This window comes from Rattus norvegicus, chromosome 13, assembly GCF_021556685.1.
Source record: "Rattus norvegicus strain SHRSP/BbbUtx chromosome 13, alternate assembly SHRSP_T2T, whole genome shotgun sequence".
In the NCBI taxonomy this organism is placed as follows: Eukaryota; Metazoa; Chordata; class Mammalia; order Rodentia; family Muridae; genus Rattus; species Rattus norvegicus.
In genome coordinates, this window is record NC_141546.1 from 53,205,778 (window position 1) to 53,233,451 (window position 27,674).

At 39.5% G+C, this 27,674-nt stretch overlaps 1 protein-coding gene across 8 annotated transcripts in view; it reads left to right on the top strand.

The window, feature by feature from the left end:
* Nucleotides 1-27,674, top strand: part of Dennd1b (DENN domain containing 1B) — a 231,516-nt gene that overhangs the window by 92,854 nt on the left and 110,988 nt on the right. For 5 of the 8 annotated variants that reach the window (XR_015635101.1, XM_087580157.1, XM_087580159.1 and 2 more), the window contains 4 exon segments: nucleotides 11,206-11,275; nucleotides 12,029-12,109; nucleotides 18,281-18,334; nucleotides 20,925-21,035. Coding sequence is in view for 7 of the 8 variants with exons in the window: in XM_087580157.1 (XP_087436283.1) it covers nucleotides 11,206-11,275; nucleotides 12,029-12,109; nucleotides 18,281-18,334; nucleotides 20,925-21,035 (316 nt within the window). In the remaining variant the exon portion in view is untranslated. 8 annotated transcript variants of the gene reach the window in all.

Genomic DNA, 27,674 nt, shown 5'->3' on the forward strand with positions numbered 1-27,674 from the left:
CAGTTCAATTTAATATTAAAACGACATTTAGTTTGAGGCCTGTGTGTCTGAGTTCTTTTTCTGAAGCGTCTCTCCTGGTTTAACAAGATTTCAAAGCTGTCCTCAGAGACCACTAACTTAAGTCTTACTGCTTGTGTTTAGAATTGCTTTCATATGCTAGCAAAGATTCAAGAAATACTCTTCCACATCTAATTTCATTAACAAAAATTTACAACTATAAAAACGTCACCAAGAGTTCAAAATGAAATACTCTAATGAGGTGGGCAGGTTTCTGTTTAAGGCTTTTTGTTCCCCCTTTGGTACCTGGAACTCATACTAAACTTGAAGACTTTCCGCTCTTCCTTTGGACAAATCCCCTAGAAGCAGAATGTTTCAATTTTACACATTTTGTGTCAATTTTCTAGTGGACAAACAGCTTGTAGCCATGAGGAGCTTTCCTGTTTCCTAAGGAAAGGCAGTTGCCTTAGCTTTATTTGATTACTCTGCATTAGGTTCCTGCTGATCTCTCCGACTGGTAACAGTCGCTGACTATTTGACAAAGAGCATTTCCTTTCCTTTATTTAACCTTTGACTTTAGGATGTAAAAATTTTACTAGCGCTATAGTGGAAATCCAAGTGTTGGGGAGTCTTCCGACGCCACCAGATGAACTCCTGATTTTGTGTATGCATCTGTCTTTTGCCTCTTGTCTTCATTGGAAATTTAAAGCAGTCTTACAGGTTATACTTACAGTCTCCTGCTTTTAGAAGTGTAAAGTTTTTATGTTCATATATTTGCAAATCTATTAGTCACACAGTTTGTTCATGAGGTTAAATTTTAACTTTAAAAATATTTAAATGAAAAAGCAAATTTGTTTTCTACATTTTGTTGTCTGTTTTAACTTTCTGGATTCTTGTTGGTTATAAAAATATGTTTGCAAATTGGGGGAAACGGGAAATTTCAGTTAGTGGTAATCAGTTTAAGAATTTATATGTTAGTGAACTTATGTATTTTGAACATATATTGCTTAGAAATTATACAAGAAACCACAGTAAAACAAACAGCCCAAAATTTCAAACCCATGATATTTCAAACCCTTGAAGGCATACATGGTTTATAATATTTATTTTGTGTAGTGTTATATTTAAATAAAAAGTTTTATACAAAATGCTTTCAAAAAAGGGGGAGTTATTTATTTTGCCACAAATCTGTGAAGTAGAATCTTGTTAAAACATTGGGATTATTTCACTCTTTGAGGAGCATCAGAAAATGTAGTTAGGAATAGTGTTTTCTGTTTAGCACTTGCTTCATGAGTTGTGAATTAAATTTCCTTCAGGGATCCGTTAGGTAGAGCACTCGAATGAGCGGGAGGTTAGGAAACTGAGGAAAGTGCATGCTCTGAACAGCACATGGCTGGCACCAAGGAGCTCCTCAGCTCCAGGCTTTTGTCAGAGCAATGGTGCGTGGCCAGATTCCACTTACTATGATTTCTAGTGGAAAAGAAAATGAGACTTTCTCAAGGTATTATCTGAGATTTAGAAACTGACAATTTATTACATTAAACAAAGCCACAGAACTACTGGTATAGAAAAGGGAGCCCTGAGCTGGCTGGCTGCCCCTGCAGATGGCCAGTCTGCAGCCTCTCCTCTGGATGGCTGTGGAATTGCAACAAAAAGAATGCCTTTGCTTCCTCATGTTCCTAGGAGCGCACCTGGGTGTTTACAGACTAATTTCTCTCGGCTATGAGTGCTCTTTCTATTAAAATTGTGAACGATTTATTGCAATGAGCAGTTCATCGCTGAGAACCAGTACATGCTTGCACTTGGTTCTTTGTGGTGATAGTATATGCTGGTGTGTCAGGGAGTGATCCTGCAGTGATGCGAGTGTGTTGTAGTATTTCAAAAGTCTATTATGTTCCAAGAAAACTGTCGAATTGATAACATCATTATGAGTATTATGATTAGGCTTGTGCATTGATTGACACATGGATTTTTGCTATCTTTACCATGTTGCAAGCTAAGTCCTTTTCTAAATGTTAGCAGTATAAAGAACATAGAAGCTATCGAACCTAGAGTTGGCAAGGATTACCAAATTGTTAGACAAAATAATTAAATGGATCTGAGAAAATTTCACCTTCTGGACAACCTGTGGTTTGAAAGGTGTAAAAGTAATGCTTTGAGTGCTAACCATGTATTTTGACCTTTGTTTTTGCTTTACTATATGTTGGCTTATTTAAGTTTAGTAAGCTTCGGCCAGCCATAGTAGTGAATGCCTGCAATATCCCGCATTTGGGGGGCTGAGTCAAGAGGGGAGCCACTTTAACACCAGACTAGCACATGGATCAAGGTCCTGTTTCCAAAAGAGTGAAAAGTTGAAAGCAGATTGACTTGAGATATATTTAGCTGTGTGTAATGGACAGGAGCTCATAATAGTCAGCGGGCTGAGTAGGGTGCCATTCACGTTGAATCTCCTAAGCTATGGCCCACTATTCATGGTGACAAGGCTGGCAGACTTTGGAGTTTATTACTGTAATGGTTGAATGAGCTAGTTCATTTAAAATATATAGCATTGGGTTCTGTGTACCTTTAGTGCTTTGTTTTCAAGTTGTAGTTCCTGTAATGACATTATAGATGTGGAGACTCTTAGATTCTCCTCTCTACACCCAGGGACTCATTGTTGCTTCTGAGTTATACTCCCCACTCACAATATAAATCAGAGCCGGCCTCAAAGAGAGTGTAAGAAATGCATTATAAAGGTAAACTTTGTTGTTAAACAATGTTAATCTGCAATAGACAGAGTCAGTCTGGTATCAGGAGGAGATACTGTGAAAGTTAATATTGTTGGATGCTCACAAAGCAGTAAGATATGTAGGTGCCAATTCCTATCATAAATAAGAACTTTGAAAAATTCTGATGTAATATCTGAATGTGGAGGTAGGTATTATTTATAAATATAATTTATCACTTAAAAATAAGTCAATAGTCCCGTTAGGTGCTTAATGAAAATTGAGTTCTGCTTTCTCCCCACAGTTTGAAAATAAACTGAGACTGGTGGCTAGCGAATGAAAACAGTAGTGTAGGAGGAGAGCACGACGATTGAGAGGACTGCACAGGCATTTCGTCCACAGAGCAGACTAACTGACTTTCTAATGGTGTATAACTAGGAAATTAGAGTGTTTTTATAGTAGCCTGGGAACTTGCAACCAGTTCTTCTTCTTTTCTTCCTGAGGTATTTGAGAGCAGATTAGGACAGAGTTTCCTTACCTGGACAAATAGATTTGAGGGATGGGACATATTGCAATTTCCTGAAATAGTATTTTTTTTCCAGATAAAATTGTTAATATGAAGTAAAAACAAATGGAAGAATTTCATTGTTACACCATTATGTGTCTTGTTAGAAGAACAAATCATTGTTTTATTGAAAATACTTTTCTCATGTACTATATCCTGATTATGGTGTTCCCTCTCTCTACTCCTCCCACTTCTCTATGTCCCCTCCTATCAGGGCCTATCTCCTGTCTGTCTCACAGAAAACAAACAGGCATCTAAGGGGTAATGAGAAAATAAAACATAATAGTATAAAACAAAACAAACACCAGAATAGGACAAAACAAAGGGAAAAGACACAAGAAACAGATTGATCACACACACACACACACACACACACACACACACACACACACACACACACACACACACAGAGGCCATGTAGAGAACAAAGGGGAGGAGGAGGAGGACGAGGACAAGGAAGAGGAAGATGAAGAGGAGGAGGAGGAGGAGGAGCAGGAGGAGGAGAAGCAGGAGGAGGAGGAGGAGGAGGAGGAGGAGGCACCCCCACCACATATTATGAGACAGGGAATCTCCAAAGGTGCCATTGAGTTCTTTTTCTGTTGGCCGTCTACTACTGGGCGTGCAGTCTACCTTTAAAGAGTAGTTTGTTTCCCCAGTAAGACTCTCTTGGAGAAAACTTAAATCTTACTTGCAGGAAGTGTCCGCTTGGAGATAGCTTCTGGTTGGGCTGAGTGCCTTTGTCTTCGCCTGTGAGCTCTGGGACGCCGTCCACCGTCCGCCATCCGGTGCAGCCCTGTTGGTTTGTCTCCTCTCTGTGAACTCGTGTACTTCCATCCTGTTTTCTTGGTGTCCTCCGTTCACTCTGGCTCTCACTCTCTCTCTCCTCCTCTGAGGGGCTCTCTGAGTCGGGGGGGGGGTTGATGGAGCCATCATTTAGAGATGACTGTTCCAAGGTCTCTCGTTCTCTGCATATGTCTGATTGTGGAGGGGTGTGTCTCTGAGTTTGTTGTCATCTTCTCTAGAAGGAAAGCTTGTGTGGTGGAGGAGGAGCAAGACACTGAGCTGTGAATACTCCTACAGCAGGAGCTTGCTAGGAGCCTTTTTATTGCTACTCTTCCTTCTTGTCTGTTTTTGAACAGTATTTGTTTTACCTCAGGTCTCTGACCTATTTAGTCTGAGGAATGGACTGTAAATCATATCAGATCTTGGTTGGTTAATTTCATAAGCTCCGTGTCGTCATTGCACTAACGTATCTTGTAAGTAGGACAGAACAGAGGCTTTCTAGCTACGCTGGCATTTGCATTTCTCCTTCGGCAGCATGGAGGGTACTTTCCATTACCAAAACACTAGCCCACAGTGATGCAAGTTCTAGCTCGGCAGCAGCCTGGCTCCCTTGTGTTCAGTGAATTGTGGAGGTGTTGTCTTCAGCAGTAGGGCTTTGCTGTCAGTTTGTGGAGGGCAGCCGTGCACAGCCTGGGTTCTCTGGGGGGGACTCCTGGGATCCCTTTGGTGTACAAGTCAGTTAGATATAACTCATTCCTCGTACTGGAAGCTTCATTTGGTGACAAGAGAGGTCCAGTTGGGGCTCCGCTCCCTGTGTTTTGGTGATTTCATGGAGTTCTCCTTTACTTATGTGTGTATTTTAAGAAGCTTTTACTGTGGCGGGTTTTCATGCTACCCTTCAAATGGCCCTTGATGTTAGCTGTCTCTCCCCATATCTGTCCTTTGCCTCCCTCTTCCTTAGCCTCGCCCTGCTTAATCCTCCCATTCCAGTATCATTCTCTTCCCCTGCTCTCTGTCCATCCATGAATATCTGTTCTGTTTTTCTTTCCTAGGGAGATCTAGCTATAAGTCCTAATCCCTCACTCTGTTTGTAGCCTCTGTGGTTCTATCCAGCTTGTTTATCATTAAGTTAACAGTTAATACACATGTATAAGCCAATACATATATTTGTTTTTTTGTGTCTGTTTTTTTCTAGTTCCAGCCATTTGCCTGGGATTTCATGATACTTTAAAAATAGCTTGGTAGTACTATTGAATAAATCTATCATATTTTCTTTATCCATTCATCCATTGAGGCACATCTAGACTGGTTTTTTTCTAGTTATTATGAATAGGGGAACAATGAATGTCGTTAAGGAAGTGTCTCTACAGTAGGATGTAGAGAGTCCTTTGGGGATGTGCTCGAGTGGTATAGGTGGACCTTGCGATAGATCTATTCCTGTGTGCTGAGGCACTGCCATACTGATTTCCATAGTGACTGTAAATGTCCGTTCCCACCAGCAACGGTTGAGTCTTCCCTTTATTCCATATCTTTGCCAGCATGAGCTGTCATTTGGTTTGTTGATCTTATCCATTCTGAAGATGTAAGATAGAAGCTCAAAATAGTTTTGACTTGCATTTTCCTGATGACTAAGGATGTTGAACATTTCTTTGTTTCTCAGTCATTTGATTTTCTTTTGAGAAATCTTTGTTTAGGTCTATGCTCTATTTTTAAATTGTTTTCTTGATATCCAGGCTTTTGAGTTCTTTATATATTTTGGATATTGATTAGCCTTTTATTGGATGTATAGATGGTAAAAATCTTTTCCAAGTCAGTAGTCTGCTGCCTAGTCCAAAGGACAGTGTCTTTTGCTGTGAAGAAACTTTTCAGTTTCATGAGGTCTCATTTATTAATTGTTGATGTCAGTGCTTGTGTTAATGGTGCTCCGTTCAGAAGGATTTTTTTCTATGCCAATAAGTTCAAGCCTCTTCCTCATTGTCTCTTCTGTCAGATCTAGTGTATCTGGTTTTATCTTGAGGTCTTTGATCCATTTGGAGTTGTTCTGTGCAGGGCGGTAAGTATGGACCCATTGCATTCATCTAGTTTGACTAGCACCATTTTTGAAGATGCCGTCTCTTCCAGTGTGTTTCTGACTTCTTTATGAAACGTGAAGTGTCCATAGGTGTGTGGACTTTTACTTGGTCTTCAACTAAACTCCATTCACTATCATGTCTATTATTGTGCCAGAATCATTTTGCTTTTATTACCTTAGCTCCGTAATTTCTGTTGTTGTTGATATCCAGTTTTAATCCATGGTAGATGGATGCAGGGTATTGTTTCAATTATTTCTTGTATCTGTTGACACTTAGCTTTTGACTATATGTATTTTGCAGAAAGTTCCAGGAAGTCCTGAGATGGTATAGTCTTTTGTGTTCGGAAAAATATTCCATAAATACTTATTTGGGTCATAATGTAAATGGGCTCTTTCTCAGTTTAGTTCTGTCCGGATGTCCTGTTTACTGGCAAGAGTGGGATAGTGAAGTCTTTCACTGTCAGTGTGTGAGAGTCAGTAGGCGATTTATGCTGTAGTAGTGTTTCTTCTACCAAGTTGGCTGCCCTTGTATTTGGGGCTTATCTATGTAAAGAATCAAGATGTCATCTTGGTGGAGTGTTCCTTTTATGAGTATGTAAAGTCCTTCTCTTTTCTGATTCATTTTAGTTTGAAGTCTATTTTGTCAGATACTAAAATGGATGCACTAGTGTGGTTCTTAGGTTCATTTGCTTGGATTATGTTTTTCCATTCTTTTACCCCATGGTGATATCTATCCTTGATGTTAAGGCGTGTTTGTTGGAGGCAACAGGGAGATGTATCCATTCTCCCTGGATGTTTTTATATCCATTCTGTTAGTCTCTGTCTTTTGAGGGAAGTGGGGAACTGATAGCACTGATGTTGAGAATTATTGATGAGAGTTTCTGTTGATTTCCATTATTTCTTTCCCCTCATTTTATGATTTGCTATTCTGGAATTATTCCCTTTTTTTGGGTTTGGTTAATCTTCTTTAGGCTGAAATTTTATTTCTTGCTCCTTCTGTAGGGATGTATTTATAGATACCTACTGTGTAAGTGCCTTTCTTTTTCCATCGATTGTGATTAAATGATTTGCTGGCTATAGTAGTCTGATCTGGCATGTGTGGTTCTTAGAATGTAGAACAACTGTCTAGGCCCTCCTGACTTTTAAGAGTCTCAACTGAGAAGTCAGGTGTTATTCTAATAGGTCTGTCTGCCTTTATATTTTACTTGGTCCCTTTTCCTTGCAACTTTTAATATTTTTCTTATTTATTTTGTTTTTTATTCAGTGTTTTAACTATATGCTGAGGGGAATTTTTTTTCTTCAGTCTATTTGGTTTTCTGTATTCTTTTTGTATTTTGATAGGCATCTCATCCTTTTGGTTAGGGAAATTTTCTTCTATTAGTTTGTTGAAAATATTTATTTGCCTTTGACCTGAGTTTCTTTTCCTTTCTCTGTCCTTATTATTTTTTGATGTAATTTTTTAATAGTTTCTAGGTCTCCTGGATTTTTGTCACAAGATTTTTTTTTTTACAGTTAACATTTTCTTTGACCAAAGTTTTCATTTCTTCTATCTTGTGTTCAATGACGAAGAGTCTTTGTTCTGTCTCTCATCTTCTGTAGTTGAGACTTGCTTCTGAGCTTCTTGTTTGAGTTCCTGAATTTTTTATTTTCCCTGTATCCGGGTTTTCTCTATTGATTCTATTGCCACTTCCAGGCCTCGAGCATTTATTTTTATTTATTTCCTTTCACTGCTTGTTTTCATAGGGTTTGTATTAAAAGTAGATTTATATGTTTTTTCTTTAAGAACATTTATTATGCTCATAAAGGCTATTTTACTGTATTTCCTTGTGCTTCAGTTATGTTTCACTTCTCAGGACCTTGTTTAGAGGGTTCCTGTCCCTAGTGGAGACTCTGGCTCTGTCTCTCACTGTGTTTCTACACTGGGTCTAGGCATCGAGGTTTGGATTGATTGCAATTCTAGGTGCTGATATCTGGTTTGTCTATGTTGTGGTGGATGTTTCATTCCTTGCTTTCTGTTGCCTTGTCTGGTTCTTAGGAAGGTGTGGTGGCCGTGTGTTGCCTGGTAGAGAATTCTTCTGGGATCTTGTTAGCTGTGCCACTGGCAGTTTGTTTCGAAGTGGCATTTCTAGGAATTGGGAACTGAGATTTAGGAAGGTGAATGTGCTAAAAGATGGGGTGGGGGGCACTGAGAGGGTATACAGGAGGGAGGAAAATTTGGGATTCTATATGTATCCAATTAGTCCCCTGGATAGAGAGTGAGGAGAATCCACACAGGTAGCCTGCTTCAGAACTTGGGATGGGACTTGGGGACTGAATATGGAGAAGTGAAGAACTGTCACTTGTCTACCTGTGTGGCTGGTCTTCTGGCTTCTCTGGAAGGCTTGTGTGGTGGGTTCACAGGTCAAGCCTGCTAGAGTTGGGGGCTGGGACAATGAATGACTGGTGAGGGAGGTTAGAGTTCTTTGTGATCTGCTAGAGACTGGGGCTTAGAGAGAAAGAGGCAACAGCAGGAATTCTACAGAGCTAGGGACAAGACTACATGATTGGATGTGGACGGAAAGGTGAGGAATGTCTACAGTTAGCTTACAGGCTTCCCTGAGCAGCTTGCTGTGTTTCCAGGGAATGTCTGCTAGAGATAGGGGCTGGGATATAGAATGGGGGGCGGGAGAGGGGGGAGAAAGAGTAGGCTAAGGAACTTTGGAGAAGTTCCTTGTGCTCCACCAGAGATGGGGGCAGAGAGACCACAGCTGGTGGTCTGCTTCAGAGCTACAGATAGGAAAGGGAGAAGGGATTTGCAGGAGAGGAGGAGGAGTGAAGATTTGCAATTGGTCTTCCTGCTTCTCCATTTGGTGTGGCCTGCTGAGCAAATGATTTTAAACTACCAGCAAATGTAGAAACCATGGTGGGTTAACCTGTGTTGTATTGAGTTGTTAGTTTAAAAGCTGTAATCTCAAAGAATATATTTTTTTAAAAAAAATAGTTGAATTGTTATCTAAAAGCTATGGTTTGAGTCACTTAATTAATATTTCAAATTTTCACATTCTCTAAATGATTTCAGAAGTGTCATGCATCTATCCAGTTTTCTAGGCTCCCTCACAAAGCATCAACATGCCTCCTGTGAAGCTGTCCAGTCTTCTCCCCCAAGTTCATCCCTTGTGAGACTGGATCTTAGGCCTTTGCACAACTCTTGTCCCCGGACTTGGCTTTTGTTTGTGGTCCCTGCTGTGTTTCCCATGACTCTGCATTCTGCCTTGGTTTGCCTGATTCCTTGAATCCGGGGGTGGGGGGGGGGAGACTTTGTGAGTCACTGTGTGGGTGAGCATGGTGTGGTCCTCCCCTCACACTCTATTCCTGTTTCCCTGCCTCTGGCTCGAAAGCATTGCCTTCTCACTTGCAGCGTCTCTGGTGCGGGGGTTTGGTGAAATTTGTGCATGCTCTATTGGAGTCTCCTTTTTATCTTTAGGGGATACCAATTCCTTTCTATTCCTGTTCTTGAATTTCATGGGAAACTGAAGTGTGGCTTCTCCATTTCCTGTGACACCACACTTTCAGTCAGAAGATTCAGATCTGAAGGGCAGGGAGCCATTCTGGTAGTATTTTAAGAAGTGCTGTTTTTACTTTTATTTTGGGAGCTACCATTATTCCCGGGCTGGATACAGGTTGATGTGCTGTTTCCCCTCTTACTAGCTACCGTGTCTCTCTTTTTAGTCTAGATCCCAGGAGATTTTATGATGCTATTCTCATAATTTCCTAATTACGCTATTCTTTACTTTTGAGTTTTGTTTTGTTTTGTTTTCTCATCTGTTAGGATTTCTGAAAACTTTTTTTTTTGTATGAGAGAAGAATAAAATGTAATTATTATCAATGTGGGGGAATGGTTGTGGCTTGTGAGCTATAGAGTCTATGTGGGGTCAGATGATAACTTTGAGGTGATTCTCTCCAGCCAACATCATATGATCACAGGGATTGACCCCAGAGGCCTTCTTGCCTTCTCTTTTTCTTGTTTTCTGTTAGTTACTTTTCCAGGTGGTTTTAAGTTCCCCAGTCCTGTGCTGTGCTGTTTTTGTCAAGCTTTTCATTTGTTCATTATGCATTTGTTTTCATGTATCTCAGGGTTCAGCTGTTTCTAAAACATAATTTAATATTATTGGGTATAAATAGTGTGTGGGAGTGTGGGTACATGCCTGTCATGTTGCACATATGTACATCACTTGGCAACTTTCTGGGGAACTGCTTTTGTTCCTTCTTTATGTGGCTTCCAAGAATCAAACTCGTCATGCTTATAAGGGAGCCACCTCATTGTTCCTAGGCTGTTAATTTTTATTGAGAGAAAAGTGACAAACTGAATTAGAAAATAATTGTGGACTAAATAGGCTGTTAATTTTTATTGAGAGAAAAGTGACAAACTGAATTAGAAAATAATTGTGGACTAAATAGTAAGATTCTGCTTGAAAATATAGGAATAAACAAATAAAAACATTAAATAAGCAAATAAATGAAGAATATTTTGATATAACAAAATGAATTTTAAATCATAATTAGGTTTGTCATTGAAAATCAATTTATGTGTATACGTTTTAGAGTAGTCTTTATCTGTAATGATGGGTGCACTCTCTGAAGAATAAATTCTATACCTGGTTCTATTGCATTATATATCAGCTGGGTAATAGTTAAAAGAGATTCAAGTATGTGCTGTATTCTGTGTAAAGCAATGTGACTCCTGCACTGTGGTGTCCTCTAACGTTGCTGCTATCTTAATTTGTGTGTGCATTCTAGGACACTCACATGAAGATGGTCTTACATCTCCACAGCAAATACCATAATCAATACCATAATAAATACCTTTCATACTCTCAAGCGGTGGTTGCTTTGAGATAGGAATGAATCACTGGGGACAGGCTGTCGATGTAAAACGGAAGTGGGTTGGCTAACAGTAGGGAATGGCTAGAGAAAACCTGGGTATCGTTCTTGTCTGTTTTCAGGATCAACCAGTTCTAAAGAATAGCAACTCACTTTTCATTTACCTGTTTATTTATTAGTTTTAAATTTCAGGTGTTTTATATACATTTAAATTCTTCTTACAGTTACTTGCCATGGTTTGAAGTGTATTATAAACTTCTAAATACTCTGGCAGATTACTTGGCCAAGGAACTGGTAAGCTGATTTTTTTTCTCTCTTGTTTTATTGTGTTAAAATATGCATAGCATAGAATGAACAGTTTTTGCCATTTTTAAAGTTTAGAATTTTATGGTATTTATCACAGTCATATTGTTTTAATCCCTGATACAACACACCCAAACAAACCCAAACTCTGTATTCAATGAATTATAACTTACTATTTAATTTTCTTCTCTACCCTCTCAACCACCATGATGTCTATATGCCTTCTTAACTGGAGGACACCACACAGGTGGACCCATGTCTGTCCTTGCTGATGTCACTTAACTTCGAGCTTTAAGGCCCCAGTCCTGTGCTGTTGCTGTACAGCTGGCTAGTTGCATGGGGACATAGGGGCTGTTCCCTCACTCATCTCTTAGTAGACATGAACGCAGCCTCGTGTCCATTGTGAAGAAGACATTCACATGGATGCTTGGTCAACTGCCTCCCTCATCACCCACTCATGGTGATAGCGAGCTTTTCAGGCATACACAAATCCTTTTGTTCAAATAAAACCAAACAACTAACTCTTGTAGTTACGTTTGGATTTGTTTTCCCCTCTAGATCTGGAGGTGTGACTACTGGGTATTGGGACAACTGTGTATTTCATTATTTGAGGAAAGACCATACATATTACTTTCTGCTATGGCTATACCATTTTACATTCCTATTAGTAATATCCAAAGGTATTTTACATTATACTTAGCCCCTCTGTGTTTTAATTATTAAATGATCTTTTCTTTGTTTCAGGAAGATGATTTGAATGAAACTCTTAAATCACTTTATAGCCACCCAGTACCGAAGGCAAATACTCCCGTCCACTTGAGTGTGGTGAGTGCTGCAAAATTTGTTTTCGGGGACTTAAGAATACACAGCTGACCCAGGAGTCATTTGCAAATCACCGTGTTTCTATGAAAATGTCAGTGATGGTATTAACCTTGCTGGTGCTAATATCAAGAAGTGAAATCCATAAATAATAAAATTATACAATTGCACACACATACATGCATGCATACATGCACACACACACACACAAACACACATAAACACACATTTTCTAAAATAAGGTGGGCATCACAAGAGAAAGTTTTATAGTAATGCAGAATTCTAGCTAAAATGCTCTGTCTTTCCTTGCATGCAAACACACCGTCAAGTGTAGTTCTGATCCCTGGACCTTTGATCAGCATTTGTGTGAGCAGCAAGCCTACTGTGCCCGTTTGCTGGGGTACTGTTGGCGAACTTCACCAGAAACATCTACTTAGGTGCATATGCCCAGGATTTGTGGGGCTTGTTCATATCAAAAGTTGTTGATAACAAAGTATGGAGCTTTCACTCATATCTTTTATTAAATTTTCAAATAAAGTAGGCTAAATTTTATTTCTTGTGATTATGTTGGGTGTTTTGTTTTTTTTTGTTTTTTTTTGTTTTTTTTTGTTTTTTTTTTTTTGTTTTTTTTTTGCTAAGAACAGAGGAAAATTTAATAGGCTAAGAAATTTTTTTGTTTTAGGAAATCCTACTTGAAATCTTTATTCATGTAAGACATTTTGCAGTTTTGAGTGATAATGAAATTGTTATGATCATAAAATAACAGTCTTCATGCCTGTATTGCTTCCACCATCAGCAATAACAGTCCTGTCTTAATCCATTTTTGAAGTCCCCACAGTTGTCAGTTTGATTCAGATTCTCCATGGTTCCCCTTAAGTTTGTTCTTCTAAAGACTGTCAGAGTAAATGTTCTTAAATGATATAAAGTTCTCTGTTAAAAACATTGCAATTCCTCGCTTTGTGTGAAATTTAAACATTGTCAATGGACCTGTATGGTATTTGTTTGGTATTCTAGACAATCACTCTCCCTCAGAGACACATGTTAAATTAAACTTATATGATATTGTTTTCATATAGTATATTTTGATCATGTTTTTTCTTCTTCAAACTCTTATATCATCCCTGCCCTTGTCACCCACCCTATTTCATTCTTTCCCTCTCCCCCTCCCCCTCCCTCCTTCACTCCCTCTCCTCCCTTCTCTCCCTCCCTCCCTCCCTCCTTTCTCTATCCCTCTTTCTCTCAGAAATAATAACAGTAACAACAACAACAACAGAAACGGAACCCAAAAACAAAACAACTAACAAAACCCTACAAGTATAACAAAAATACTTTAACAAACCAAAACACACACAACAAAAATGGAATCTATTTTATGTTGGCTAGCTACACCTGGGTGTGGGGACTGCCCTATCCTGGGTATGGTTGGTATCCAGTGACACTCCATGGGAGAAAACTAATTTTCCCTTTCCCAGTAGGTATCGGTTGCAGATAGATTCTTGGTTAGGAGTGGGACCTTGTGTCCATTACCTTCTCTCAGTACTTGGTGTCATCTGGCCCAGGGCAGGCTGTGTGCATGCTGGTACAGTCTCTGGCCCAGGGCAGGCTGTGTGCATGCTGGTACAGTCTCTATGCCCAGGGCAGGCTGTGTGCATGCTGGTACAGTCTCTATGCCCAGGGCAGGCTGTGTGCATGCTGGTACAGTCTCTATGCCCAGGGCAGGCTGTGTACATGCTGGTACAGTCTCTGTGCCCAGGGCAGGCTGTGTACATGCTGGTACAGTCTCTATGCCCAGGGCAGGCTGTGGGCATGCTGGTACAGTCTCTGGCCCAGGGCAGGCTGTGTGCATGCTGGTACAGTCTCTGGCCCAGGGCAGGCTGTGTACATGCTGGTACAGTCTCTGTGCCCAGGGCAGGCTGTGTGCATGCTGGTACAGTCTCTGGCCCAGGGCAGGCTGTGTACATGCTGGTACAGTCTCTGTGCCCAGGGCAGGCTGTGTACATGCTGGTACAGTCTCTATGCCCAGGGCAGGCTGTGTACATGCTGGTACAGTCTCTGTGCCCAGGGCAGGCTGTGTGCATGCTGGTACAGTCTCTGTGCCCAGGGCAGGCTGTGTGCATGCTGGTACAGTCTCTGGCCCAGGGCAGGCTGTGTACATGCTGGTACAGTCTCTGGCCCAGGGCAGGCTGTGTGCATGCTGGTACAGTCTCTGTGGTTTCTATGTGCAGCAGTCGTTTTGGTCTGGAAGACACTGTTTACTTGGAGTCATTCATCATCTCTTGCTCTTAAACTCTTTCTGCTTCCTCCTCTGCATAGATCTCTGAGTCTTGAAGGAAACATGTTGATAAATGCATCCTCGTTAGGGCGGAGTACTCTAATGTCGCTCATTCTCTGCACAGGCTCCAGCTTTGGGTCTCTCTTAATCCCCATCTTTTGAAAGAAGAATCTTGCCTGATGAAGGCTGAGTGAGGCACGGATGTATGGGTACAGCAATATGTCATCAGGAATCTTTTTATTGCTACGTTCCTTCAACAGAATAGTGGTATTCAGTCTTTCCGTAGGAAAACCACTCCATGAGATAGGTGGACACCCTTTGATACTACTAAAGTGACTAAGAACCTTAATTTTTTTTAAAATTTTGAGGCAGAGTAGTGAGTTCATGGTGGCTGTGAGCCTCACTATGTTGGTCTTGATGACATCCAGTCTTCAATTCTTCTGTCTTAGCCTCCCAAATAGACAGTATACCTACTGTAACTTCCCATTTTATATAGAAAAATTCTAAGCTTTTGGCTTAGACTTTCAGGGTCGTCCATTTAGCACTTAATTTTACTCTTAAGTTTTTTTTCTTCTGCCTCACTACTTTGTACCTCACTTGTCTTACCATTCTAGTCAGCATCTTAATTGAACACCGTCCTTTCCATTCACTGCAAAGCCCTTTGTGGTCTGACTCTCTGTAGAACCTGCCCTGTTCCTGCTCTTAGGAAGTCCTTACCACACACTTGACCATGCTTGTTCTCTCCTTTGCTGACTTCTCTCTGTGTGTTTTCATTTGCTGCAAACTGTCCAAGTGGATAGAATTAATTTCCACTGGGGACTATGGACTGGAAAACCCAGGAGACTTGGGATTTTTTTCTAAATAGGTTATTGGAAGTATATAGGAAAAGCTAAGATCTTTTCACCCAGACTGTCATGAAAAAGAATGGAAATTCTGTGAGAACTAAAGAAAAGATCAAGGAAGGAGAGACTCAAGATTCCCAAGGCACTGAAATCCAAATAATGTAGACACCATGGTTGGTGGGAACGCAGGAGGGGGAGGGAGAAGTGAGGACAACAGAGGAGCCCTGGAGTTTACGACAAGAAGACATCGCTCTTTTTAACTATTGTGTGTTTAAGTAATCCAGATGCTTGTCAGAGAGCGATGGATCACATATGTGCTTAATTAAGTAGCGAGGTAGCACTCGCAGAGGGTTCCTACATAGTGAAGATGGACGCTGGCGCTGTCGAGATGGCTGAGCAGTGAAGACCCTGGCTACTCTTGGAGAGGATAGCTTTATTCCCAGGGCCTAGTCACTGGCTCCTCGTACTTCTCACCCTCTTTCCAGGTGATCTGATGCCCACCTTTGGCCTCCATGGACACCTTCACATGTGTGTACATAAATACAAACACACATCATATAAATTTAAATAAATCTTTACAAATACTGAACTCTGTTAATATATTTGGTTTTGGTGTGGTAGCCGGGCCATGTCTTCCACCACTGAACTGTGTTTCAAACCCTTATTTTCTTTTTAATAAAATAACTGTACCTGCTGATACGCTATGCTGTGATATCTCTCTGATTCTATTAAATATTTTTAGATTGACTATGTGAATAAAATCATGGTTATTTGTCTTGTTTCACTTAATGAAACAATCTCCAATTTTCCCATATTACCATAATTGACAAAATTTTACTTTTAATAGCTAGACAGTCATTTGCCATATTTGTGCATGTGCATAAATAAAATTACCTTTAAAAATGTTATCTATTGGTAGAAGGTAAGGTTGATTTCTTTCTTGGCTATTGTGAACAGTGCTTCCATGAACAAGGGTGTGCACTCTCACTGCACTGAACATGACCTGCAGGTTTACTGATATCCTTTCTTCTGAGTGCATAAAGGGTGTGATTTCTGGATTGATAGGACAGTTTTGGTTTTACCCTTTGGAGAAGCCTCCATGTTGTTTCCCATAGTGGTTTTCCAGATTTCCATTTCCACCAGCTATGTATCAGTGTTCTCTTTACAGGTTCCTCAGTATTTCTCCTTGTTTTCTGCTTTACAATATTGGCCAAACTGGAGTGAAGTAGCATATTACAGTTTTGGTTGGATGTCTTTAGAGCTTGCTGATGTTAAACACCTTTCTATATAGGTATAGTGAGCAGTTAGACTTTTGGATTAATAGTTTATAACAGTTTTCAAATCTTGTGTACTCATTTCCAAGCCACAGTTTTGTAAATTCTGAAGTTCAGTAACTTGTTTTGTTTTCAATAGCAGATTGCTGTGCACTCAGTACTGTCCATTAGTGGTTGGCAGTTTGGGCAGTACTTGTTGTGAACTTGCCCTGGAGACTAATTTTATCTCACAGTTAAAACTGATGCTCTGTATCGTCTTTACTGGAACTCTTGAAAGTGATTATTAATGACTGAAATATTGCAGATTTCATGAAAAGTTACTATATAGGTGATTTTTAAAAAGTACTTTAAAATGATTAAATGTCCACTGCCTTTCTACACACAGTGCAAAATTTTTCAGAGGGCATTTCCAGGATAGATTAGCAGGTCAAAATTTAGAATGTCCTAGCTAATGAATGTCACCATATACTCTCAGTGGATAATGTAGCAACATGGATTTTCCTCAGGACACAGGAATGGTTTTGTGTAAGCTTCCCCTTTGAAGTAAAATACTCATTTTTCTCTCATAAGAACCAAGAGCTATTTATTGCCAGTGAGCAAGTTCTGAAAGATGACCCCTCACTAATGCCGGTGAGTGAACAGGACGCTGCCTTCTGCAATCACTCTGCTGAGATCACTATGCCTTTATGATTCACTATGGTTCTTTGGAAAATGGAAACGGACTATTAACAGTAATCAATTAGAATATGTTTTCTATTATTTCTTCCTTTTCCCTATTTTTCTGAGGCACAATAATATAAAAAACAGACAAATAAAGGTGTTTAATAGATCCAATCTTGCATTTTCTCTTTCCAGTAGTATGCTGATGTACATTCACTGCATGAGATTCCTGTCACAATTATTTCTTATCACAAGATAATCTTGTAACTTATCTCATACTGTTCTTCCTCCCTGGAAAATTATCATGACTCTGTGAAACAGCTTCTGACCAGTTCTGCTCTGTTCAAAATACTGTTAACGTTTCTCTTCTTAACTTTAGATCTAAGACAATATTGAGTCAATCCCTATATAATTAAGGCATTGACATCATTAGCATACTGTTAACAGAAATAGAGTGGTTGGATGATTGCAGTTTGATTTGGGTAGACAATGTTTTTAGGACACTGGAATGTAGAGACTCAGTATCCTTTTCATGTAAATATCTGGTGCTATTGCTTTGTATATTCTGCAAGTTAATACTTATTTATTGGTGTACCATAAAGTCATAGTTTTGGATAGCAAATACATTTTAAAAATTTAATTATTGAAAGATTATCTTTCATTGTTCTTTTCTGTACAAGTATACTTGTTACAAAATGGATTTACTAGAGCTCATCAGAGAAACCCAGGAGCCAGTAGATTTTATAGATTCTTCAAATAACCTGCTTTTATTTTTCAGTCTATATAAGTATATTTTGAAAATACATGTTTTTATACATATATGTATATGTATATGTATGTATATGTAGCCTTTTGGTAATATATTCTTTTTTGACTTAATACTTGTACAGATTCTTACTCTGCTTCTGTTCAGTTTCAGAGTCTATTCTGGGACCATCACTTGTTGAGTCAGACTGTCATTAGTAAAGTTACTTAGATCTGCCATGTTATATAAGACTCTTTACATTCACCAAGTCCAGAGTGGTAGTCTGTGACCTTCACCAGAAAGTGCTCTTTCTTATTTTGATTGCAAATTATAAGGGGTATGGAATGTAATCTTTTCCTGCTGTGTTTTGTTTCTGCCGACTAGCACTCCTGTTTCATCACACCGGACATAACTGGACTTCCAACCATCCCGGAGAGTGTAAGTGTCTGCTCTCTACCTCTATAACTGCAGTTACAGACGTCTGTGACCAGGGTGGTCAGTTAAGGGACAAGCATAAATACTTAGCTCCTGAGGGTAGCTGTCTGAAATGTGAGGCAGTGTTAAGGTGTGGCTTCTGCCAGTGGGGAAGAATGCTAACAGGGAAATTTTGCCCTTTACAGTCACCTTAGTAAGTAGACCACTGGATTTTAGACTTCTTTGTAACTGTTTAAATTGTTAGTGTCCCAGTTGTTGATTGCCTGGTTTTAATTTAATGCAGTAAGCATTTTATTAGACTTGAGGATATTGTAAAAAATAATGCTTGTTACATTGTTAATTGTAGCTATATTGGAAACACTTTGTGTTTCTCAAAAGTTAATATTTTTCTAAAAAGGTTAATATTTTTCTATAGGAGCTCTCAATAGATAAGTAGAAGTGATAGATATCCTTCCACGTTGTCTACTAACTGTGGGAAAGGAAAGACTCCCTTTAGTTTTTCTTAGAACATTAGAATAAATCTGTTATAAGCCATCAATGAAAGGAAGGTCGGCAGGGAGGTTTCCTTCAGATACACATGTATTAACTCAGATGGGTACTGTTTCCATAAATTACTTGTATTTCCCTCAGGTGCGTGCTATTTTCATTTGGTTTTCAAACTATCATAACATTTGCTTTGTCAAACATTTCAGTGAATGAAGGCAGAGAATGCAAATGTAAATTTTCCTTGTGTACATGTGTGGATGGGTTCATTTGTGTGGCTACCCATGTGTATGCATACATGTATATGTACCGTGAGAGTGCATAAGAAGGCTAGAGGACAGCGTTTGATGTCCTGTGATCCCCATCTTGTTTTGTGAGAAGGGCTGCAGCTGGTGCTTCCCAATCCTTTCTGAAACCCACCTGCCTGTACCTCCCAAGTGCTACCTTTCTAGGAGTCTGCCCTGGTGTTCAGGTTTACCTGGATCCTGAGGATGTGAACTCAGGTTTTTATGGTTGAGCGGCAAGCATTTTACCAAGTCATCCACCTCCCAAGCTCCACAACTGTAATTTTTCTAATACTAAATCAAGTCTATCAAATTAAAACTTTTAGAAAGATAAGTCTTATGAATTCCATTGAAAGGGTTTCTCAAATAAATCCTAGGAAAAGGCTTTGCACGACCTTGATCTTACAATGTGGGTTTGGGATAGGCCATCCAGGTTCTCAGGTCTAATAATGAATCCTTGCCCTTTGTGCTGGAGAAGCACAGAATCTTGGCTGCTTACTGTGGTCGGGCTCAGCCATGATCCGGTCACTTGGAAGTCTCATACAGACTTACTCTCTTTCTTTCTCTCTAGTTACCCTATCTTACATTCACTAGCAAACAGCTTATAGTTTTAATTTTGCTTTTTAATTTCAATTTTTTACACACACATTATGTATGTCTCTCTGTCTGTATGTATGTGCATATCTATGAGGAGGGAGGGAGAATATGATAGAATTTGTGTAGGTCAGATGGCAAGTTATGAGTTTAGCCCTCTCCTTTACCATTCGAGCCCCAATAGTTGAACTCAGGTCATTAGGCTTGAAGGCAAATGGCTTACCTGCTGAGCTAAAGGAAAGCTCTAATTTCATCTTTCCATACTAATATTTTAAAATATTTAAAGAAATGAGCATTCTATTAAAGTCTGGTTACTGAGAATATAAGAAACTGAAGTTTTATCCCCCCCCCCCCCGGCACACTTTTCCACTGTCCTGTTGAGGGAAACAGATTATAAACATCCACAGTGCTGAGTATTGAGGGCAGTGACTTTTCACGTAGAGACGGCCAGTCTTTGTGATGCTATCAAACTGTAGTTCGGTTGTAGGTTGCAAAGGTAATGTTGAGTCAGAAGGCGAAGGAAGCTTCAGAGAAAGTGGGAAGCAAGCTCTTCCCACCAGTTGAACACCACTTAGTGAGCCTTTGGACTTTATTTAGTTGAGAGATAGATCTCCTATATTCTTGCTCAAAAACATTTCAGCCTTTCAGATCTTTACCCAGCATCCTCTAACTTGAATCAGTTTAGAACATCACAAAGTTACATTTGATTATAGTAGTAAAAGGAAGCCTGTTGGGCTGTAAAACCTACATATTTTCTTTAGTAATGAAGCAAAAGAATGTATATAACCCACCCTCTCCATTGGGTACCTTTGGTACTGAGAAGGCATGGTAAAAATGAAGTAATTCAAGTGCCGTCTTCCCGCATAGTAGTTTCACAGACATTGGTGGATATGCGAATCACCAGGAGTAGTTGGTTAAAACTGGGATCCTTGAATACATGCTTTAAGGATAATTCATGAGGTTTCGGCTGGAGCTGGGGAGATTGCAGTGTGGGGAGGAAAACTAGGATGTGGGATTCTGTGATCGTCCTTTGAGAAATGCTTGCATATAATAGGTAGTGCTTTAAATGACAGTAGAATATACCCTGCTTATGTCATCAGAATAGTGTTAGATTTAATTATTTTTAATGAATGCCATTTTAATAATACCATCTTTTGAACTGATAAATGTATAAAATGTTTTCCCTTGTATTCATGTGTTCGGTAGCTCTAACAGTCCTTTCCTTTGTGCAGAGAAACCTGACGGAGTACTTCGTAGCTGTGGATGTGAACAACATGCTGCGGTTGTACGCCAGCATGCTGCACGAGAGGCGCATCATTATTACCTCGAGCAAATTAAGCACTGTGAGTCCTTCACTCGGGCCCCTTTGACTAACACGTGTTGAGTGCTTCACAAAAAGACCTAGACATGTCTGCAGATTTAGAATTGTGCTCTGTGTACTTAAAAGACAATATCTACATATTTTTAATATATGGTTTTTATCTGGCTCTTGAAGTATAAAGGTCTGATTTATAGAAGGCTTCTCAGATGCATTAAGTCGGTTAATTATTTTTCCTTATCAGGAGAAGAGGTGTTTTTTCCCCCTTTTAAACTCTCTGGAGTTCATTTTAGTGCCTTGACCACGTGGAGAATTCTTAAGAGCTATTATGAGATCTTTACTATTCACTTGTAGCTTTTCCATCGGAGCTACTTGAAAGACACTTCGGGTCATGATAATAGCTGCTATCCTAACCAGGTAATAGCAGATTCATCTTTGTCGCCTCGGGGCCTAGGAGGGGAGCCTATAATAGTCCTGGTTTGGAGGAGCTCTTCAGGCTGATAATAACTTAAAAGTCAAAGTAGCATTTTTATCAATCACAGGTTTTATGGCACTCAGTCTGATGTTCTCCTGGAAGCTCTTCATTACTGTGAGAAAGGCAGAATACAAGAGCTTTTCTTAGGCTATAGAAGAAGATTCAAAAGTATTTTGCTAGAGTTCATATTTTCAGTGAATATTTTTTCATTAAGTATAAAATTTAAGTATTTTCAAATTCAGAATGTATAAAATAAGTTAATTGAATAAACTGTCCTATATTAAAACCATTATTAAATATATTGTTTCTTCATTTATTTTATACAAATTTTATACAAATACAAATAGAAATTATACAAAAGTATCCTCAGTATTTTATTCTATACTAGAAATAAAATTCTCCTTTTAGAAAACTGTAGCATTTTAGACTACATTTTACAGTTTTAGCATTCTTCCAGGTTATCGAGTCAATGTTTAATTACAAGGGAGGTTTATTGGGCTGGAGAGATGCTCAGTGGCTGATGTTAGCACTGGCTCTTCTGGCAGAGCGCTCCAGTGTGGTCCCAGCGCCCACGTGGTGGCTCACTGTGGTGGTAACATCAGTTCAGGGGACTTGATGCCTCCTTCTGGCCTTCATGGGCCCAAGGCACACACGTGGTGCATGCAGATATGAGGTAAACTTTGTATGTCTTAAAATTGAAAAAAAACAAAACTAAATCCAAAGCATTTCAAAGCAGTTAAATGCCCACTCCCAAACCTAAAGCTGCAGGGGATCCAAAGTGTAAACCAAATCAGGTGGTCATTCCTTATACGGAACACACCTACGGTCCTCGCGTCAAACTCACATGAACTTGAGATACTGAATAAATAATACTGTTACAATCATTATCTTTTAAGTTGAAAATATGTGCATATTGGAAGTAAGTTATGTAGATATGAGGAGATAGCATCAGGATATAAGGACTATTGAGTGACCCCCGTTATGGTTTCCTCTTAGAGCTGCTGAGGAATCCTTCTGACTGATTCTCAGGTTGGCCACTCGTACAGGACCATTCTTTATCTTCCCCTTCCTGCTCCTCCTTATTTTCCACACATAATAATTTCAAGATTTTAAGGATATTTCTGATGGGAATTATTTTCACGATGACAGAGAATATTATATGAGGTGTCTTGTAGTTTTAGGAAGAAATTCATGCTTACAATATTTTTGTGCCTGTCAGTGTCCTCGACACTATGAATTCAGCAGTAAGGCAACCAAGGCCGGTTTGTGTGCTCTTGTTAAACTGGCATGAATAACAGCCGAGTGAAAAAGCAGCTGTTATGCCATGTGGAGTGTGTACCAGGTTATAAAAGGTGAAATAAGTATGTACAAGCTGGAGTGGATGGTAGGTTTGTATTGTGTACAAAGGGTGTGTGTGTGTGTGTGTGTGTGTGTGTGTGTGTGTGTGTGTGTGTGTGTGTGTGTGTTTGTATGGAATCTCTCTCTAATGAGGTACAATTCAAACAGTTTGGGACAAAGCTGTGTGTGAGCTCTTTGGGTAAAATATAACAGCTCTTTAGGAAAACGCACGAGTAAATCTGAACCCAGGGTTTTGAAAACTACTGGTAATTCAGATTTGCTTTTATAATCTCTACACTCTTATCTGTGGGAAGGGGCTACCTTGAAGAGCTTTCTTGTATATGCAGTCTGAATAAATGCAAGTGCTGTAAATTACTTGTGGAGTGACTTATAAGGCCAAGGTCTTAAAACATAAATTAGATAAAAACTTTTTTTTAAAAAACTTTAATGAAATTACTAAAACACACAAAGGAAGAGTAATAATTGCCTTGGTTCTAAGTTTTTTCTGTTTTGTATTTTCATATATCGTAGACACTTTGTCATGCTCCACATTAATGCATGAAGCTGCTTTACATCCCTTGTTTATTTTGTACATATACAGTAAGCATTTGAGTTACTGTTAAGAATGAATGCACGCTAAAGTGTCTTAATATTCCTAATTTTATTGTTACTTTGTGAGATTTTTTTTCCCCTTGGCCATTACTCTTTGTCCATCATAATTTTCACAGTTAAAATGTGTGCCAGCCTTGGAACTTGCTGGTGATTTTCATTGGTGGTAACTTGAAGATGACATTCTTCATATTCTGTTTGTAGTTAAGATAATGTGTAGTTTTCATAAAGGTATACACGTTATCATTAGTTTTAAGTTATGTAAAGCAGTCATCAGTTCTTTTATGGTTCAGAACTTTTAATGAGCCCTTTCCCATTCATGGAAGTGTGGTGTAGTGTTCGTGTTACCATGTGTTTACATGCTTAAGTGTATTGAGTTAGGACATCATCAGTTTTGCTTGTATTCTTTGATGTACGTACTGCTAAGTACACTGAATGGCTTCTGAAAGTCCCAGACAAGCTCGTTGATTTTATGCATGCTGTAGGCAGGCCTCATGTTTTAAGCCGGAGTGAATCCTAGCAGACTAGCACATCGTTTTATGGTCTCATATATTCAAAGCAGAGGAATAAATCATGATACTACACAGTTGTATCAGTTGACTTATTGCTGTTTTGTGACTGTAGATCAGGAGGACTGCTGTTTAAAGCCATGTCATGGCTTCTCAAATCAGTCAGGCGTGAAGCCTTGTCATATGCCTCTGTAATTGTACCTCACCAGACTTCCTCTAACTAGTCAGCTGGGGCTGTGCATTTTGTCTCAAACACCCAGCTGGCCAGCATCTGACAGGAGCTCTTTCTCATCATCCTGTCAGTAATATGTTAACTAGGGTATACATTTATGGCTTGTAAAAGCAGGTAAAACAATGTATCTCTTTAAAGCAGATGTCTAAATGTTAGCACTATTTTGACCAACATATAGATGGTAACTATCATCTTCATGATGTATCCGTACCACTTACGGACTTCTGATTATATATGCATTTCTGGGATATTTAGAGTGAGTGCTGGAATTGTGTTAATAAAGTGTACGTTCGTCTTTGTTTTTGCTGCCCCCAGGCATGCAAGCATGTGCTTCTCTCACCTTCTCACTAATTCCATCAAGGGTGTATGTAGAAAGATACATACTTATGAGCAGAAAATCAGCTATTAACTAGTAGTTTCCGTAGGCTTTGACTGAGAGAGTCCAGAGCACTTTGACATCATTATCTGCATTGTACATATTCACTTTTCTTCTCTTAGTGTATCTTCATTTAACTGAAGCTTCGAGCATGGTGTCCTTTCCTGGAGATTAAGACTGAACAGTTGTGGAAAAAACAGAATGTACCCAGCTTTGCTTCCTGATTGCAATTATTGAAGTGCTTTTGCCCTATGTTTTTCAGACTGCAGCAGAGAAGTACAGTGAAAACTTTGTATCTGGAATTTTCTTAGAGGTCTTCTAGGAACAATTTTAAAATTTGCATTATCCTAAAATCTCTATGATCCGAATAAGTTGATGAAAGTGCGGATAATATCTCTGTTTCCCAGTGTGTTATTTGATATATGTGTGTTGCCTTGCCCAACAGTGTATCTATCTCTCTGTGACTATGACTAAGTGTGGAAATGGCTGTGATGAGGCCCTTGGGAAATGCTTTTCAGGAAGGCATGTGTGCAGGGTGGTGGTGGTGGTGCTGCTGCTGCTGGTGGTGGTGGTGGAGGAGGAGGAGCAGGAGCAGAAGAAAGAAAAGGAGGGAGAGGAGGAAGAAGAGAATAAAGAGGAAGAGGAGGAGGCCTTTAAAAATAAAACTACCGGCAACTCTATTTCCCCTTTCTCTGAGTTTTCCTGTTTTCCAGGGAAGTGTGCACCCTTTTCTGGTTGAGTTTAGCAGCCTTTGTCTTTGGAAAGCATACAGTTGGCCTTCCCTTCATACAGCAGGAGGTTTCTTGTGACAGCCATGGAGTCCTTCGAGTGGTGCATTCAGTTATGCAGATTCTATCAACTCCTACAATGTGGCTCAACACAATTGATCCTGGATGATTTCTGTTAGCTCAATTACCTTTTATATAGAGTGATGACTTAATTTTGTGCTATTGATAAACTTGAAGTGTAAGAAAACATCTGTGTCTGTCTGTCTGTCTGTCTGTCTGTCTACCTATCTATCATCTGTCTGTCTCCATTCTTTGACCAGACTGTTGCTGAAGATAACTTGATTTCTGTATTTCTATGGTTTTTTTTTCTTCTTGTTTTATTTTTTTTTGGAGTTTAGCAGCATTTCTCTTTCGATGTGTGTCCTCCAGTTATAAACTGTCAAGCAACTGACCGTAGATACCATACGTAACATTTCAAAGAGAGCTCATCTGTTTTGATAATCACCTCTTAGTGTTTAGGGCTGATTTGGCAAATGGCCTCACCCACTCATGCATCTTCCCCAACAGAAATGCATAGATTCTGCTTATGTAATTCTTTTTCTCTGATCCTGGTCTCCATTCTAGCTACCCACTATCTTAGTTAAGGAAACTCTCACTTCTTGCAAACATTCCTTTTAGTGACATATATTGATTGCTAACATCATCTCGATTTGTATATGATGTTATCAGTATCATCTCTATGACGTGCATAGTATGAGTTAGCCATTCTTATGACCAAATAATTTTAAATGATTTAATTATGACTTACTATGTGATAAGTATTCTTGGTGTCTAAAATGGATAGTTAAAAAACAACTTTTGAAACTTAGGCAAACTTTCCATCCTCATAAAACTAGTGTATAGTTAAACTAATCTGTCTGACTCTTAAAGAATATATTTTCAACCTTCATGTAGTTTTGCCCTTTTACCATGATTATCTTATAAAACCAAATATCTTTATGCTTTTTCCTTGTATAATTTCATTCCTACTAGTGAGCTTGAGGTTTTCTAGCAGAGCTTAGTAAGATCCTCTGAGCATCTCACTTTGTTTCCTCTTCCCTATTTCTAATGAGTTTGAGTGCCCATACTCACCTCCTGCTTAGGTTACTCCTAAGATTGTCTGTGTGGAATTACTCAGTGCTTTAGATTGAAAAGTCACCTGTTTATTGCCCATTTCCTATGCTCCGGATTGACAGTAAATGCCACATTACCCTACCCAGACAAAACAAAAACAAACAAACCAGGATAGGACAAAAGAAACAAACAGAAGAAAGAAGATCCAAAGGGAGAAAAACATAAGAAATCCACATTCGTACAGACAGGAATCCCATAAAAAACAATACTAAAGCCATAATGTTTATTCACAAGAAATGTAAGGTGTTAAAAAAAAAACAAAAAACAAAAAAAGAAAAACAAAACAAAAACCTGACAGAGTATTATGAAATAAAGTACTTCCAAAGATGCCGTAGAGTTCGCTTGGTGCTGGCCATTTACTGTCGGGCATTGGTATGTGTCCCCAGTGGGGCTCTATCCGCCTGAACTGATTTTTTATTTGCAAGTGGTCCCTTACCAGTTGGACATAGCTTCTGGATTTGGGGTGAGGGCATGTGCCCACTCGTCTTCACAGAGCCTGGACTCCCGTCTGGTGCAGACCTGGGCAGGTCCTGTGCATGCTGCCACAGCCTTCGAGTTCATATGTGTGTCAGTCAGTTCTGCTGAGCCTAGAAGGCCTTGTTTCTTTGTTCTCCATTCCATCTGGGTCTCACCCTCTTTCTGCTTCCTCTTCTGCAGGGTTCCCTGAGCCCTGAGGGTAGGGATTTGAGGAGACATCCCAAAGAGAACTGAGTATCTCTCACTCCTCTGCACATTACCTGGCTGTAGGTCTTTATTTGTTCCCATACCATCTACTCCAAGAGGAAGCTCCTTTGATGATGGGTAAGCCAGGCACTGATCTAAGAATAGCAGAATGTTTTTAAGCAATCATTTAATTGCTACTACGTTCCTGTAGTAGATTAGTAGCGTTTGCTTTTCTCTAGGTCCTTGGACTATCTCTTCTCAGGTTCTTGGCAAGCCGGGCAGTGTCTGGATAGGTTCCATCTCACAGAGATACTGGTTGGTTATTCCCACAAGGCCTGTGCCACTATTGTGCCAGCGTATGTTGCAGGCAGGCTAACTTGTGTACATCAAGTAGTTTGTAGCTGTGCTGGTGCCTACCTTTCTCCTTTGGTATTGTGCACCATCACTTCCTGTGTTCAATGAGTGGCGTGTATGTTGTCTTCAGCAATAGGACCTTGCTGTCAATTTGTGGAGAGCCAAACCCATAGCCTTGGCAACAACCTGGGGTTCTTAAGGGACCTG